This window comes from Boleophthalmus pectinirostris, unplaced genomic scaffold, assembly GCF_026225935.1.
Source record: "Boleophthalmus pectinirostris isolate CB_2022bp ecotype Guang Dong unplaced genomic scaffold, ASM2622593v1 HiC_scaffold_5, whole genome shotgun sequence".
In the NCBI taxonomy this organism is placed as follows: domain Eukaryota; kingdom Metazoa; phylum Chordata; class Actinopteri; order Gobiiformes; family Gobiidae; genus Boleophthalmus; species Boleophthalmus pectinirostris.
Window position 1 is genome coordinate 21,658,176 of NW_026571404.1, and position 16,900 is coordinate 21,675,075.

At 41.4% G+C, this 16,900-nt stretch overlaps 1 protein-coding gene across 1 annotated transcript in view; it reads left to right on the top strand.

Moving 5' to 3' along the window:
• slit1a (slit homolog 1a (Drosophila)) overlaps positions 1 to 16,857 on the top strand; it is a 58,187-nt gene extending 41,330 nt beyond the window's left edge. The window contains exons 10-37 of the mRNA XM_020921004.2: positions 160 to 231; positions 1,811 to 1,882; positions 1,975 to 2,046; positions 2,262 to 2,405; positions 2,627 to 2,790; positions 3,367 to 3,390; positions 4,996 to 5,140; positions 5,261 to 5,335; positions 5,416 to 5,559; positions 5,628 to 5,771; positions 5,845 to 6,011; positions 6,484 to 6,616; positions 7,282 to 7,350; positions 7,435 to 7,506; positions 7,596 to 7,667; positions 9,620 to 9,691; positions 10,642 to 10,805; positions 10,884 to 11,008; positions 11,087 to 11,184; positions 11,258 to 11,397; positions 11,470 to 11,563; positions 11,633 to 11,770; positions 11,844 to 12,072; positions 12,188 to 12,318; positions 12,398 to 12,552; positions 13,366 to 13,654; positions 13,783 to 13,994; positions 14,172 to 16,857. Of these exons, the coding sequence (XP_020776663.1) occupies positions 160 to 231; positions 1,811 to 1,882; positions 1,975 to 2,046; positions 2,262 to 2,405; positions 2,627 to 2,790; positions 3,367 to 3,390; positions 4,996 to 5,140; positions 5,261 to 5,335; positions 5,416 to 5,559; positions 5,628 to 5,771; positions 5,845 to 6,011; positions 6,484 to 6,616; positions 7,282 to 7,350; positions 7,435 to 7,506; positions 7,596 to 7,667; positions 9,620 to 9,691; positions 10,642 to 10,805; positions 10,884 to 11,008; positions 11,087 to 11,184; positions 11,258 to 11,397; positions 11,470 to 11,563; positions 11,633 to 11,770; positions 11,844 to 12,072; positions 12,188 to 12,318; positions 12,398 to 12,552; positions 13,366 to 13,654; positions 13,783 to 13,994; positions 14,172 to 14,410 (3,655 nt within the window). The 3' untranslated portion in view covers positions 14,411 to 16,857. The remainder of the gene's footprint in view (positions 1 to 159; positions 232 to 1,810; positions 1,883 to 1,974; positions 2,047 to 2,261; positions 2,406 to 2,626; positions 2,791 to 3,366; positions 3,391 to 4,995; positions 5,141 to 5,260; positions 5,336 to 5,415; positions 5,560 to 5,627; positions 5,772 to 5,844; positions 6,012 to 6,483; positions 6,617 to 7,281; positions 7,351 to 7,434; positions 7,507 to 7,595; positions 7,668 to 9,619; positions 9,692 to 10,641; positions 10,806 to 10,883; positions 11,009 to 11,086; positions 11,185 to 11,257; positions 11,398 to 11,469; positions 11,564 to 11,632; positions 11,771 to 11,843; positions 12,073 to 12,187; positions 12,319 to 12,397; positions 12,553 to 13,365; positions 13,655 to 13,782; positions 13,995 to 14,171) is intronic.
• The last annotated feature ends 43 nt before the right edge of the window (positions 16,858 to 16,900 follow it).

Below are 16,900 nucleotides of genomic sequence, written 5' to 3' on the forward strand. Positions count from 1 at the left end.
TTATGACTCCAATATGCATTACAGCTGTGGAATAGATCTTCATAACATAATCAGGCCAATCAGCAAAGGCCAGAGGTCAGGGAGTGTGAGTAGTTGCTATAGAAACATCTATTGTTTGTTTAACTGATAATATTGGCTTTTCTCCTCTGTTTCCGCTAGACGTCTGGAGCAGAATGGGATCAAGTCCATTCCTCCTGGAGCTTTCTCTCCATACAAGAAGCTGCGTAGGATGTAAGTACAGCAGTACACTACCTCAGGGCTAAATAATGCACAAGTGAACAAGAAGTGGAAAAAAGAAGCAACATTTGGCTTCTCTGCTAAGAAACAAGTATTTATTTTGTCTATTTGGGGAAAAAAAATCCTGTTGTTGAGATTGGAAATTTAAAACCTTGCATTGCAGCCATCATCTATGTTGTTGCCCTGGTTTTCCCGTGACAGTAGCTGTCATCTTTGTCTGTGTGCTCAACCTGTGGTACATATGACAGGCTGAAGACAGGCCCACTCCAGAAGTCCACCTTGACATGCTGCTGCCTCAGGAGCCAAATCTGTCCCAGGGGCCGCACATTCAGAGTTACACTGTCCAATAGTTACACACAACAAAGCCACACACAGATGGGCAACATTGGTGTTTGGTTTCTTTGGGCACAAACAAATATAAGTTCACATAAGGTAAATATTTTGTACAGTTAAAAACTTTCCAGAGACAAAACATTTCCATATTGATGGATAAATAATAAGTAATAAAACTGTCCTCTTTCGTTCTCCTGACACTGACCCGGCAGCTTTAATAGTTTGGATACGGGCAATTGAGAAAACCCAACTCACTCCAGACAGTCAACTAAACTAAAATAACAGCAGAAACATTTTTCCTCTGTGACTCCAAAGTTGGTCTTAAACCTTGATCCTGCACATACATTAGCGCCGCACAGCAGCGATGAATGCAAAATCTGCAAATGGAAAGCAGACCTTTTTTCTTGAGCAATAGTTTTTCAGAAATTCACTTGTCCATTTGCTTTTCATAAAATATACACATGCTGCTAGTGTTATATGATCCTGACCTGCTACCGTTGCACTGATTCCACATTTAGCAACAAAAATTCATGGCCACGTGTTAGTGTTGTTTCAGCTGGCCCTGCGGCTGCTTGTCATGTGTCCAAGTCGATGTGTAGACAGCCTCGTAGATCATGTCAGACACTGTCATGACTCAGAGAAGTAGCTTATATCCAGTATTTTAAACAGTATAATGGGAAGGCATGCCTTGTCAGGGTGCTTACCTGTGTAAAGCCATTTAATGAGAGCCCCCCTGAGCTGTAAAGAGCCGCACACACTGACCTTGGCTCAGTTTGCACGACCTTCACATGAACCTGTCTTTAACACTGGGACAGGGATAGAGTTTACACACACACACATTTTGTCTGCTGTGCATTGCTTCTTTTTCCAGGAAAGTTGCTGGCCATGCAGGAAGACAAATGGCTTCTTACTTAACATTTACCCCCAAATGAGAAAATATTCCTCTTCTTTACCACATGACTTTTTTAAAGGTCTCTTGTCATTTAGACTTCAGTCCACATGCTCCATTACCTTTCTCTTCATCCGTCTTTCTCGTCTGTCTCAACAGTTGCATGTACATAAACATGCTGTGGTTATCCTGCAGATAGAACCTGAGGACTCCATTAACAACATTAAGATGCTGTGCTTCATTTACCCTTTTAAATAAAGAATTCTAGTTCATCCAGATCATGCAATGTTCACCCCAGGCCTCTGTTTCCTTTGCCAGACAGTTATTTACTGAGTCTTTTCTCTCAAACAGAGACCTGAGCAACAACCAGATTTCTGAGATTGCTCCTGATGCCTTCCAGGGACTGCGCTCACTCAACTCTCTGTGAGTAGCAACAGAGCAGCCTGTGTAAACAAGTATTTTGTGTGTGGTTGTAGACCTTATGTAAATGACGTGTGTGTATTGTGATTTGCCAGTGTGCTATATGGAAATAAAATCACGGACCTGCCCAAGGGGGTGTTTGACGGCCTGTATGCCCTTCAACTGCTGTAAGTAGAGCATTCTTTTTGAGCTGATACTCTGCAGGCCCAGTACCTACAAATCTTTACACCTTTCACTGTATGAGCTATAACCTTCAGATAAACTTAGTATCTGTGCATAGTTTTCTAGATACAGTAGAATGCATAATGAATGGCTGTTTAAAGAAGCGTTGACAGGTGCCTCCTTCCTCTGCCCTACTCCTCTTCTTTCCTGTTTTTTCCAGGTTGCTGAATGCCAATAAGATTCACTGCGTACGTGCCAACACCTTCCAAGATCTGCAGAATCTCTCACTGCTCTCATTGTATGACAACAAGATCCAAAGCCTCGCCAAGGGCACCTTCACTTCACTCAGAGCTATACAGACACTGTGAGTTGCACAGGCAGATCAAACATGCACAGTTACGGAACAGCATCCCACCCAACATCATTCACCATAAACCAGTGATATAATTAAAACAGAACACAGTACATATATACTCATACACAGTACATAACTTACTGCAGACCTCAACAGTTAGAGATTTTATACAGAAAGCACACTCTAACATCTAATATTCAAAGTTTCATAAAGATGTTTTTTTTCTCTAGCCACCTGGCCCAGAACCCTTTTATTTGTGATTGTAACCTCAAATGGCTTGCTGACTACCTGCGTACAAACCCCATTGAGACAAGTGGTGCCCGGTGTGCCAGCCCTCGCCGCCTCGCCAACAAACGTATTGGACAAATTAAGAGCAAGAAATTTCGCTGCTCAGGTAGGCTCTCCTTTCAGACAGACTTTTGCTTCACCCTTTTAAACTACACTTATTTTCAAGTGGGTTTTTTCTCTTTTCTGTTCACTGATCAGTTTTGGCATTTTCTATAGCTCTCTGATCTGTATTACTAAACATTCATTAGCAGTTTCCTCATGTCACTTTACATTACTGCTTAGTGTGTCTGGTTTCACATTCAGACCACACTATGCTGACATCATGTGCCCAGCATTGCTTTGGCTTTTGCCCTCCTCTGCCTCCTGTTAGCCTCCCTCTCTCTGGACTGATGGCTCTCAGGTTTCTTTGTGCCTTTTCTGACCCTCTTCTCCTTCATCTATGCTTGCACCTCAGTATCTGTTGTCCATGCCTTGTGCCATTATGACAGTTGTGTTTTTTTAATTTCAATTTGTCACTGTATCCATTCATGTTTTTTATACCACTAACCACAGAGCTAGCTCTGTTTGAAATGTTATATCCATTGTGTATCATATATATTGAATATATATGACATACTAAAGCATAGCAACATTGCTGCTATGTCATGGTCACTGACATCCAACCCTCTTTTTTCCATCACAGCCAAAGAGCAGTACACAATCCCTGGTAAGTGGCTTACAAACATCTTCCATTCTTTTTCAGGTTATTCCATTATCAGTTATGCATTTTTGATATAGAGATGCGTAACTTACAAAATATTATTTTTCTGTCTGTCTGTTTTTTGTTTTTGGTTTTTTTTCATTTTTTTATGAGACAACAGTAAATGAGGCCATATAGGCCATATCATAGTTTGGTGGAAGTGAATGCATAATTTTGAGTCAGCTCTGGTTCGTGAGCTCCTCAAGACCAGAGGAGGCTCCTCTTTGTTTTGACACTGTCACACACACACACAGGGGAGAACGTGAGGAGGCAGAGATGTACAAATGAGAAGCAAAATATACTTGTGTGTTAGAGAGAAAACTTAACTTATTAATAAATAAAACCCAGAGGACCCATATTCATATCAGCGGATCTTAGGATATTATTATTTGCAAACAAATAAAAAAATAAAAAGGAGCATCTCTCCTTTTCTATCTAAATATACACTTTGGAAAAAATATTATCTGCTGAAAATGATGCAAATTAAATCCACAGTGTGTCAACATAACTCATTGATGTTCCAGGGAACTCCATAATGCATTTATAATGAGAGCGCTGCAGGGAGCCTCGGTGACTACAGTGATGAGTCATGGTGCACCTCTGAGAGGGAAGCCTGATGGTTTCTGCTGTGTTTCCTCTGCTCATTGTAAAAGTGTCTCTATTCTGCAGTTATGATGGAGGAAATGACTCTAAAGCTTTCCCAGCTTTTTTTGCATTTTGAGATCAAAGTTTGTCTTTCTGGTAGAAAGCACATTTTCATGATGGACACAAATAATAAAGGGGTAGTTAGTGTACTAGTTATTAAAGAGACTGTGTGTATTATAATGAACAGGAACAAGATCTCTGACTGTAATGTTGACTTTCTATAGGTTCAGGATGCTGGCGATGATAGTCCTTACAGGAAAAATTGTTCACAGAATAGCAATGTAGCTACAGACGTAATACACACACCCACTCACTGTCACAAGCCACTCCCAAAGCTGCTCCATTATTAAGACGCAATGATGTAACCTAGAGCACACTTTTTTACCATGCACCACCTTTTCAAAGTCAGGTCACTTCTAGCTGCCACTCTGCTGTCTCCGGTGTCTTCTATCTCTTCTTTATTCCACCTGTCTGTTGCACCCAACCCCCCCCCCCCCCCCTCCCCTCCCTCTCCTCTCTCTCTCTCTCTCTCTCTCTCTCTCTCTCTCTCTCTCTCTCTCTCTCTCTCTCTCTCTCTCTTTCTCTCTTTCTCTCTTTCTCTCTCTAAGGTGCTCTGCATCACTGAAGCCGGCTGTCCAAATCTTCTTTGGCATCCCTGTCTCACTGCCTGTGCTGCTGTTCTTTACAGGCCAGTGCTCCTACTTGTCTAAAATAACTCTCTGAGCTCATCAGAGCATCAGAGACTCTTTAGGGCTCTCGGAGTTAAAGTTTTGCGGTTAAGGTCAGAACAGGACATTGAGTCAGCTTTTAGGGACAGGGCTGCGTGACTGGGGCGTCATGGGGGAAGGTGTGCCCCTGTACATTTGACATGGTTCTATTAAATATGTGGATTATTTTTATCATAGTATTATGTATTACATCTTAAAGGTGCAGAGGACACCCGTCTGAATAACGCTTGTAACAGTGATCCAGTGTGTCCTCTGAAGTGTCGCTGTGAGTCCAATGTCGTGGACTGCTCCAACCTAAAGCTCTCCAAGATTCCTGAGCACATCCCTGCATCCACTGCTGAACTGTAAGGCTGCTTTTAAACTCATTGTTGAGCAGAGACCAGTTAAAGGAATTTCAAAGTGTAGATTTTTACAAAGCATTGTCTGTAAATTGTTTAGTCTTCACAATCTTTTTTTTCCCCCAGTCGCTTAAATAATAATGAGATCACAGTTCTGGAGGCAACTGGAGTGTTCAAAAATCTTTCCCAGCTGAAAAAAATGTGAGTTTAAATTTGAACAAAATCAAGTTTTTCCATAATTTTTATCTTCATACTGATTGCGATTGTCATCTTGTTCACAGCAACCTCAGCAACAACAAAATCACTGAGATTGAAGATGGGGCCTTTGAAGGTGCATCCTCAGTGAATGAGCTGCACCTCACAGCCAATCAGATTGATTCTGTTCGTAGTGGGATGTTCCGGGGTCTGGAGGGTCTACGTATGTTGTAAGTATAAAAACAAAGGCATGTAAATAGATATAGAAAGCTAATGCTAATGCAGATCATTCTGTTAGAATGCTGAGGAACAATAAGATCAGCTGTGTGCACAACGACAGCTTCACTGGACTGCACAATGTCCGTCTGCTCTCTCTGTATGACAATCAGCTGACCACCATAACTCCTGGAGCCTTTGACACTCTGCAGACACTGTCAACACTGTAAGATGTGACCAACAAGAATATATTAAAATTATTCCTAATAACTGTGTACTTAAGATCTCTTTTTTTGCAGCAACCTTTTGGCTAACTCATTCAACTGTGACTGCCGCCTGGCCTGGCTCGGCGATTGGCTCAGAAGCAGGAAAATAGTAACTGGAAACCCTCGCTGCCAGCGCCCAGCGTTCCTCAAAGAGATCCCCCTGCAGGATGTGGCTCTGCCTGATTTCCGCTGTGAGGAGGGTCAGTGCTGTGGGCACAATTGTTACCTCATGTTGTGAATAATGAAGTATTGCTGTCAGATGAAAAGTCTAAGAGAGTTCTTTTGCAAAAGCTTTCTGACCTGTGATTACGGATAAACATCTTCCCATTGACTCCACTCCACAAAGTGAGATCATCTGACTAATGATGGCTCCTGTGATTTTCTTTTGTTTACTGAATAGATTGCCACTCAGCACTTCCTAAGCTTCACGTCGATAGTGTTCTGTGGCTATTGAGCTGTTTGCTGTATTGACCAGTCAGTCTATTTGCACCTGAATGAATGTTAGACTTGTTAGCTGGCTTCAGGCCCTCCATTTTCTTCCTTGATCAATGTTAAATTGGAGTAACAGAAAGCTCTCAAGATAACTTTTTACAACACGTACACACATTTTTTGTTGTGATATTTTGTATATAATATTGAGCCAAAAGTTTTATATACAAACTTTTTTTTCAGGCGAAGCAGAGTTGAGCTGCATGCCTCGGCCACAGTGTCCCAGTGAGTGCACTTGTGTAGAGACAGTTGTTCGCTGCAGTAACAAGCACCTCCACACTCTTCCCAAAGGCATCCCCAGGAATGTGACAGAACTGTGAGTATTTTGACTTCATATATGTCTTCCCCTGGTGTGTCTCTACACTAATACAAAGGTTGAAAGCAAATTGGTCTCCAAGTAAATTAGTGAAAACAGAGCAAAAGATGGTGATTTCATCATGTGAGGGGAAAGGAAACAAGTCCATAAAGCCTGCAGTTACTCTCCCAGACATGTGCCCTGGGGGCTAGCACTGATGTCACTCTCACAGTGAGAGCCAGGGCCCTTGTATTTGTGCATATTTGTGTGGGGGCCAAAGGCTGTCCACAGGAGCACAGGGAGGGAGAGGACACTTTAATGAGCAGTTTTCAATGGAAAGAGCACGGAGCAGAATAGGTCCAATACTTTCCATGTACACGCCCATGCTGCATGAGCCTAAGGCCTGTCATTGTAGCAGCAGGTATGGCCAGGTGTGCTCCTCTGTCCTGCGCTTTCATCTTGTCGTCAGCAGTCACTTAGTCCATCATTATCTCAAGTCCCCGTCTGCATCATTATTACCTATTATTACCTTTAAACTCAATTCCCGCTCAGCTCTTCCCTCTCACGAAACAAAGTGAAAGAATAGCCAGTGAAAGCAACTACCCATGGAAATAAAGTGATGTACTGTACATGTTTAGTTGTTCCTTTGTTTTTTGCATTATTAATATATATTTTTCTGCTTTTAGCTATTTGGATGGAAACCAGTTTAGTGTTGTGCCAAAGGAGCTGTCTACATTTAAGTATCTTCAGCTGGTGTAAGTGTTTTGAGCTCTTCTGTGTCTCTTACATTTCTCTGTAATGAATCTAAATGTAAAGCTCATGTTTTTAATCCTCCTCAGTGACCTGAGCAACAACAAGATCAATTCCCTGACCAACTCTTCTTTTGCTAATATGAGCCAGCTCACCACACTGTAAGGCCAGCCATGAGAGACTCATTTATGTAATCACAGTATAACGCAATCAGATGAATTATGCTCATGTATTTATTTTTACACCACAGAATCCTCAGTTACAATTCCCTACGCTGTATCCCCAGAATGGCATTCAGTGGGCTGCACTCCCTTCGGCTGCTGTAAGTTGTTTTCTTTCTTCTGCTGTCAAATGTTTACTTAATACAATGTACTGAAGTCATCTAACAATTGTTAACATGCACCATGTATTGAAGAACTTATTTTGTCACTTGAGACCTTGTGTCCCAGTAGATAATATTGATGTTATTTTTAACATGGTGTTCTAAAACAAGATGGCATACAAAGCAAGAGCGTTGAATATTTTTGCTTAGACTACAGACACCACACTTGTTGGAAATCTTTGATTGGCTCCAGAGGCTTGACGTGTAGTCTAAACAGTTATGACAGCTGAAGAACACATCCACAACCTCTGCCCTATTTTCTGTTTTGGAGAAAAAAAACAGGCCCTAGTCTTATTCTTGTACCCTTGAGGTGCCATCACCATGTGTCACCCACCACGTATCTTCAGTCGTGTCAGTAACTGGACAGTTTTGTTCACAGAGTCACTGAGGTGTAGTATGCAATGTCCGGCAGAATACAAAACATTATTTTGTTCTGCACTGAATATTACATTGTTATGGTGTTACTTAATTTAAAGATACAGCTCTATTTGCTGCATTGCAGGCAGAGCTCCTGTTCAGTGACTTTTGACATTTATGCCTATATGTGTCATATACTAGCACAGCACATTACCGTGTGTGGGAGGAGAGTTATCAGTCGTCCATGTGGGCTCATAGCAGGCACACTTTTTACTGCAGACAACAAAGCTTCAACAAAGCCTCTGTTTTACAGCAGGATTCAAATAAAGTCCCTGATCATTACGACACACAAAGCGCGAGAGGCCTTTTAGCATGAAATGAGAGTGAAACTCCTCATCATTAGCTGATGTTGCCACGCTGATGCCTGGCCTTTCAGCTTTGATCTCTAATGAAGCCATGACCGTTACCGTTAGTTACGTCTGCTCTTAGTCACTCACGCCACCTTTCAATTTGAAATAGTGTGGCAGACGCCATGTGAGGCCCCCCCACCTCACATATGCCACACACCCTAAGACCTAAAAATACAGGCTGGCTACCTTATTGTCTCACTTGATCAAGTCCAAGTCCAAAGGAAACACAAATTATGATGTCTTAACTGCTGCTCTGTCACTAATATACCTCTTTAAGGGACAAACTATTTATAAAATAAACAGTCAGTGTTGACAATCATGATGCCATCAGTTTGTCTTTAATAATTTTATTAGACCTAAATGTAAATGCAAACTTCACACAAACCACAAGAAAGTTGGTTGAAAGAGAGTTAGTATAAAGTGGCTACACTCTTTATGAAGCTACACCTTTGGCTTTACACAGCTGTAAAACTGAGAGAAATCATTAACGCTCAAAGCTTCAAACAAGTCTGTGGTCTGGGCTGGTTATGCATTTGGCTGGGTTTGCTGTGTGTGCGATGCTTGTGGTTAGACCAGAAAGATTAATAAGCTGCTAATTGGCCTGGTGGGTTTTGGGTGTGAAGGTGATTTGAGAAACTGTTATGATGGATTATTATGTGAAAACTACAACAAATATAATATTTATTCTATGTGCTTGTTGTGCATGTCTTATCATAACAGATACCCTCCATAGGACCAGTCACTCATTTGGTCTTTTGCTATAAGGCTGTCAAACCGTGCTTGAGACCCTCCTACAATACACTTTTATTGTAAATGGTAACTAGGTTTGTTGTTTACTGTCGGTGTAAGCAGCTGCTTGGTGGTTTCACAGATCAAAAAAGAGTTTCAAAGTTTGTTTAAACATTGTCTTAATTTAAGCCAAGACTGTTATTGCTGCAGCTCCATACGAGCGGTCAGTGGACGGTACATGATGGTAATGATCTGGGATTTGGTTTACATGAACCATAAATCATCTATTCTCAATATATTTTCAGCAGTGCACTGTCAAAATCAGACTTTTGCCCCATACTCGTATCTTTCTCATGTCTCTGTAATATTTTGTTCTTAAATTACTTTCCATTTTAGATCTCTTCATGGCAATGACATCTCTGAACTCCCTGAGGGTATCTTCAATGATGTGGGGTCCCTTTCCCACTTGTGAGTAAACACATGTATTTACATGTCTATTCTGAGTCATTTGTTAGTGGACCTACAGTTTTGGTCATTAGCTGTAGACAGGTCAGAGGTTATAGTCATAGATCCAAGCGCACAAACCTGTTCATCATCTAGGGATGTTCAGTAAACACACATTACACTGGAGTTTGTGTATAAGACTCTGTTGGGTTTGCTTCTGTTGTGTTGCTGTGGCAAGGCTTCTGGACACGTGTAAGCTCAAGTCTGGTGTGGCCCCTTTGCCATCCAGGCTTTTCACTTCATCCCCTTACAGCCACAAATCAATAGACCTATATCAGTTTCAGGCCAGAGGAGCAGGGGGAGGGTATAGGAAGGCTGACTGTAGTTAAATAAACACAGCATTTATTGGGGAATGCAACAGAAGTCAAGGCTGCCAGGCCCAGAGAAGGGATGACGGCAAGCTATCGATCCACAGTCACAGTCAAGTGGCTTTCATGTTAGCAGATGTCAAGTGTCAGGTATTGGACCGGCTGCAAGATGAGCCTGTGTTTCAGTGTAATGGAACAGCATCGATTTAGGAGTGTTTGTGCACCTAGCCAGAGGACAGAGCGCTATTGATTCACGGTCACCATGACAGAACTAGTTAAGATTGCCGTCTGTTCACACATTTTCCCATAATTATGGAATACTCAACAAGGTGATACACCTTGTGGCTCAAATATGTATTTAGGGTTAAATTTTCAACTAATTTAAACATCTATTTCTATTGTAGGTTTAAGGCAGCAGAGACCTCTGCTGGTTGCTTTGAACCTACAGTAGTTATTACCTTATGTAAATCAAGTTTGCAACAAATGAAAATACATTTGCATGTAATAAATAACATTATTTTATAATATATCCAGTCACACTATTCTGACCCTCTGTTTATATTTCCTTATGTAAGCCTTAAACAGTGCTCACTGTGTGCTTTACAGAGCCATTGGTGCCAACCCACTTTACTGTGACTGCCGGCTGCGATGGCTCTCTGACTGGGTAAAGACTGGCTACAAAGAGCCTGGCATTGCCCGCTGTGCCGGTCCTCAGGACATGGATGGCAAACTGCTACTGACTACACCTGCGAAAAAGTTTGAATGCAGCGGTAAGTTTAGCATCCAACATTATATGTTATTTATTCCAGTCTGTACATTGAGCTGCTTTACATTGAACTTTTACATAGATGAGGTGGACACTGCCGTGCTGGCCAAGTGCAACCCATGTCTTTCCAATCCATGTTTGAATCATGGCATCTGCCACACCGACATACTAGACATCTTCAGTTGCAGCTGTCCTCCAGGTTTTAAGGTAAAACTTTTAAGATGACTAATGACAAACTAAACATTCATATTTTATTGTACTGATTTTGTTTTACTTTTATCTTAGGGGAAGAATTGTGAAACTGCTCTTAATGCCTGTGTTAGTAACCCCTGTGCCAACGGGGGAACCTGTAAAGTTGATGAGGATGAAGAAGGAAAATACAGGTGACTATTCACCCAACACTACAAAAACCCATCTGCAATGTCTACAATATCTGAACACAGTTGTGTTTCATAGCTGTATGTGTCCACTGGGCTTTGAGGGCCCTCGGTGCCAAACCAACACTGATGACTGTGATGACAATGACTGTGAAAACGGAGCCACGTGCATTGATGGAGTCAACAACTACACCTGCCTCTGCCCTCCCTACTACACAGGTTTGTGAGGAGATTCATCTCTGTACTTTGTCAAACCATTTGACAGTTTTTTAATGTGTGGTTTCTGTGTAGGAGAGATGTGTGAAGAAATTGAGGATGTGTGTGCCCCAGGACGAAGCCCCTGCCAGCACCAGTCTACCTGCCTCATCACATCTAATGGGCCCAAGTGAGTGTGGGCTGCTGTCAGTGTGTATCACATGTGTAGGATTGCATGTGTAATCTGTGTTGTTTGCAGGTGTGTGTGTTCTCCTGGGTATGTTGGTGATGACTGCAGCATAGACTATAATGACTGTGAGGAGCACCGCTGTCAAAATGGGGCTCAGTGTGTGGATGAACTCAATGGGTACTCATGTGCCTGTCTGGAGGGATACAGGTAAAACCAGCTCAAATTACACTTGACCATCAGTGACATGTTCATTACTAATGTACTGCCTCGGTCATTACAGTGGTCAGTTGTGTGAGGTCGCCCCATCACTGGTGTCTCTATGTGAGCTGGCAGACTGCCAAAATGATGCCCCTTGTGTGGAGCAGAGCGGCCGTGCCCTTTGCCAATGTCCACCCGAGTTTGGGGGACCGCGCTGTGAAAAGCTGGTCAGTGTTAACTTTGTGGATAGAGATTCATACTTGCTGCTGTCAGACCTACAGAACTGGCCCCAGGCCAACATCACCCTTCAGGTAAATTATATATACATACTGTACATATTATATATACATACTAATTAATAATGTTGTGTTTTATTATTATAGTTTCCCAAATGCCAATTCAAATTATAAATGTCTTTTGCTACAGGTGTCCACAGCTGAGGATAATGGTATTCTGCTGTATAATGGAGACAATGATCATATTGCTGTGGAGCTCTTTCAGGGTCATGTTAAAGTGAGCTATGACCCGGGCAGTCAGCCTGGACATGCCATCTACAGGTAAGCTGCTTATTGTACCACTGTCTGTATAATTATTCTTACAATATGACCAACATATATTCTTGCTTCTTTTCATAAGCACTGAGACCATCAATGATGGCCAATTCCACACGGTGGAGCTGGTGACCTTTGACCAGATGGTGAACCTGTCCATTGACGGAGGTGTCCCAACCACAATGGACAGCTTTGGGGTGGCGCGACCCCTCAACAGGGAGGCTCCACTTTATGTGGGGGGTAGGGGCCCTCTCCAGAACACACCTTCCTCCTCTGCAGGCACTCTTAACTACTACACTACTGTCACTCCCTCCCCTCCGCTTTGTTTCCACCTTAGCCCAAACATGCAGCCTATCCTCACACCCTCCCTGCCCTTGTCCTGTTCTTTCTTTGCCTTTTGTTAAGAAATCATTTAACCATTTTTTTTTTTAAACTATCATAGTTTTCGTTTGGTTTTATGCTAGTTTTTTATGTAATGAGACTGCCCTCTAGTGACTTTCTTGCGTGTTACATCTCTGTCTCTCATATTCAGGTTAATTTCTTTTCAGATTTAGTGAGGTATATTTCAAGCTTGAAGACCAGAGATTTAAAGTTATGCTCAAGAACTTCATGGAGATCTAATAGTGCTTTGCATAACTGACAGTACTAATGTGAAAAAATATTTTTCAATTTAGTTAATTTAAATCATTGTTGGTAAATAGAATAATTATCTTTTTCCTCTAGCTTTATACTTCATATATCACCATCATAATTAATTAAGCAAATGTAATATTTTTGTTATTGTTGCTTTATTTTTTGTGCTGTTAATCATTCCCTCTTTTTTCCTGTCCTTTTCATCTTGATGTGTCCCAGTGAGTATTCTCTGCACAAACACTTTTGGTCTGACAGAAAGCTGTAGCTTTGATTCTCAAATCTTTGCATCATTGGGACCTTCATATTTGAAAACTAAATAAATCATCATTACCCATAATCATTACAGCCCTCTGTTTGCTGTTTGTCTGTGACCACTGTTTCTGCTGAACACTGGGATTAATGTATGTGTTGTGTTTGTAGGTATGCCCGTGGATGTTCATTCTGGTGCTTTTAGACTGTGGCAGATTCAGAATGGCACCAGTTTCCATGGCTGTATCCAGAATCTGTACATCAACAATGAGCTTCAGGACTTCACCAAAACACAGATGAAGCCTGGTGTGGTACCAGGCTGTGAGCCCTGTAAAAAGATCTACTGTGTGCACGGCATCTGCCAGCCTGACGGCTTCCATGGGCCTGTGTGCCACTGTCAGCCTGGCTGGAGTGGACCGCACTGTGACCAACCCTCCACAAACCCCTGCCAGGGCAGCAAGTACGTGTGCTTAGAAGAAACACTAGACTGAATTAATCTCTTATTTATCTGCCGATGACTTATCCAGTACTATGCCAGATCTTTAATATCATAATTAGTCTTGAAAGATACACATGTTTTTTCCTCAGATGCGTCCACGGAAAATGTATCTCACTGGACAGTCAATCATATCGTTGCGAGTGTGATGAGGGTTACCGTGGTGCACTCTGTAACCAACAGGGGGAGCTGTTTAATCCATGCCGCCACTTAACCTGCAAGCACGGCCGCTGCCAAATCTCTGACACAGGGAATGCCTACTGCCATTGTGAAAGTGGTTACACAGGGGATCTCTGTGATGCAGGTATGTCTGTGTTCATTCTTCTGACTCAATCAGCCACAATTCTGAGCTATAGCTACACCCTTTACTGAAGTGAGAATAATGCATCAAACTGTAAAACATCAACGCATGATGTGAACAGCATGAGTCTGACACCATTAGTCTGAGTGGCTCTTACCTACCCGTGTGCCTGCGTTTCAGAGTCTGAGTGTCGAGGGGAGCCTGCGAGGGACTTCTACCAGGTGCAGAGAGGATATACCATCTGTCAGACGACCCGCATGGTGTCTTGGGTGGAGTGCTCCGGAGTGTGTGACTCTGGGGCCTGTTGCGCCAGTCAGAGAATGAAGCGTCGGAAATACACATTTGAATGCAGTGATGGCACCTCATTCACTGAGGAGGTAGAAAAGACCATTAAGTGTGGCTGTGTGGGCTGTATGTAGCACATTCAACTACAGCCCACTCCCAGCTGTTGTGCAGAAGAAGAAAACGATGTAAGGAGACAAGATGGAATCAAGTGAAGGAGGAGAAGAAAAAGTATAAAGAATATTTACAAACCTTTATTCATATGTTAGAGACAATGTAAAATAGAACAATTCCTCCCCTTCTAAGGGTGTGTAGACATCAGCCAACATAAGTTTAGCATCCTTCCAATGGTTCAAGATCTCAAGATGTAATAGTGTGGCAACAGCCAGCACCCAGTGTCACCTACCTATCCATCCTCTCAAATTGATGAAGTGAGGATCCGGTTGGGTTTGACAGAAGCTACAGACGGACTCAGAGAGAATCATGAGCTGAACTGTGTGTTTTGTCTGCTTTTACCAGGACTGGAGTTTGTGGTGTCATCGTTTTTTACAGTCTATGCTCTGCATGTGCACATGAAGAAAGACAGATGTTGGAGAGACAGGCACATGTGGTACATGTGTGTGAATGGAGCCAGATGTCAGTGGTGCAGGTTCCTTCATACACTTAACACATGCATGGCATCGCCACATAACACATATAGCCCTTGTGCGAGGCCTTGTTATTTAAAACTATTACTTTCAACAGAATTAAAGTGGTGCTAGCAGTGAACCACCCCCTGCATGCAGTGCCATTGGGATTTAGGTGAATTACCGAACCCTTCTTTTCTGGAGCTGGTGCTTGAGGGAGCTCCTAATGCCTGTAGTGTAATAAGAGTGCAAACTGCTGCATGTCAAGAGGGTTTGCCAACAAACCAGCAGAAGATCATTGAATATTAAAAAAAAAGTTCATTTAAAACAAAATGGATACTGAGACATTTTGTCTTATATTTGTTTTGTTATGTTCTGCAATTTTCCTTTATTGATTTGTTTTCTTTAGCTTTTTGCTTTAGCCTTTTGCCCCAGCTGTCCTTTCTATAGAAATGAAATCCTAACAGATATTAATATATATACATACTATATATTTGTATTTCATTTTGGTATAGTATTTTACTATGTTAAATCGTATGTCTGTTTGTGACAGGTGAATTGCATTTGGGTTGTTTTTGTTTGTTTTACTAATTTCACAAATGGTAATGAAAGAAATTCGCGCAATGTGCAGCAGCTGCTCTTGTTCTTCAGTATAGAGGCAGTATTGGTCTTCTCTAGAAATATGTTAATAATGATGTATATGTTGTCTTCCATGTGAATATTACACCTAAAAATGAGAGAGTGCTTTGTTTTATTTATTTCTGTATTGACATTCTTATAAAGTTGTTGGTTTATTTGGTTTTCTGAAAAAAGTTAAAAGTAAAAAAAAAAAAATCTTAAAAAAATATCCTACAACTCTGTAAAGTATTTGACTGTGTTTGCAGATTACAACAGTATTTTATTCTTCTCAGACATTCCTGATTTTGCTGTGAGCAGTTACAGAGGAGAATGTCCCATTGTTAGTACATTGTAAATATACCTCACTTGTCTGCTTCTTTTTTTTTACATGATTTGTTGTTTATACCTTTTAAAAAAGTTTGCCATTGAGAGGAATATTATTTTCTATATTGTGGAGTCAAGCTCAACAGATTGTAAGCTGCTGTCAAGACAGAAGAGTTCAAAAGCCTGTGTGGACACTGAATATGCTACTCATCTACATTTAAACATGACACTGAGGGACATGCCTTTGGTGGACTGTTGACAGACACACTCAAAGCTCGGGACATTTCCGTGTCTGTCACATCTGAATGGCTGTTCACAAACTGGACATGCTGCCAAGTACACTACACCCTGAATGTATAAATGTGTATAGATAAATATAATGCTTATCCATCAACTTTAGCTGTCATCTTGTTCCTAATCATTGAACTCACTGTTTTAAAATTCACTGGCTTAGGAGAGTGACATTGCTTTTCTATTCTGCTAACCCCTTATGTAAAAAATATTGGTACTACGGCCACATTACAGCGCTCCCATTAGTTATTTTGTTATTGATGTGATACTGTGGTGTGCAATATCAAAAGGGTCACTGTAAATCTTAAGCTGTGCTCCTAAGGTACAACGTTAGTCAGATGTGGCTTGCCGCTCCGCCTGCACTGTACTGCATATACTGTATGTGCATCCAACTATCTGGTAGACATCTTAGTGGTGCTTGTGCTAATGAAATATAATTCATTCATAATCCATTACTGATAGCTATTTGGTAAGGTGGCCAAACAGTTTCTCCATCATATGAACTATTTACATAGATGTTATTGTAATTGACACAATGTTTCATGTGTAGTGAATTGTTACAAAGAAAAAGTCCTGTTCCAATTTTGTTTATTTTGTTTATTTTGTTACAGGATTGATTGTGGGATTGAACTAAAACTATCCCAGTAATGCTGAATGTACGTAGTGCCACCGACAAAATGTTTACCAAACCTCCACCTTTTCATTAATTAAAACAATTATGTGTGCTTGGTCTGGTTTTATTTTTATTAGTTAAAATGTTTGATGTGT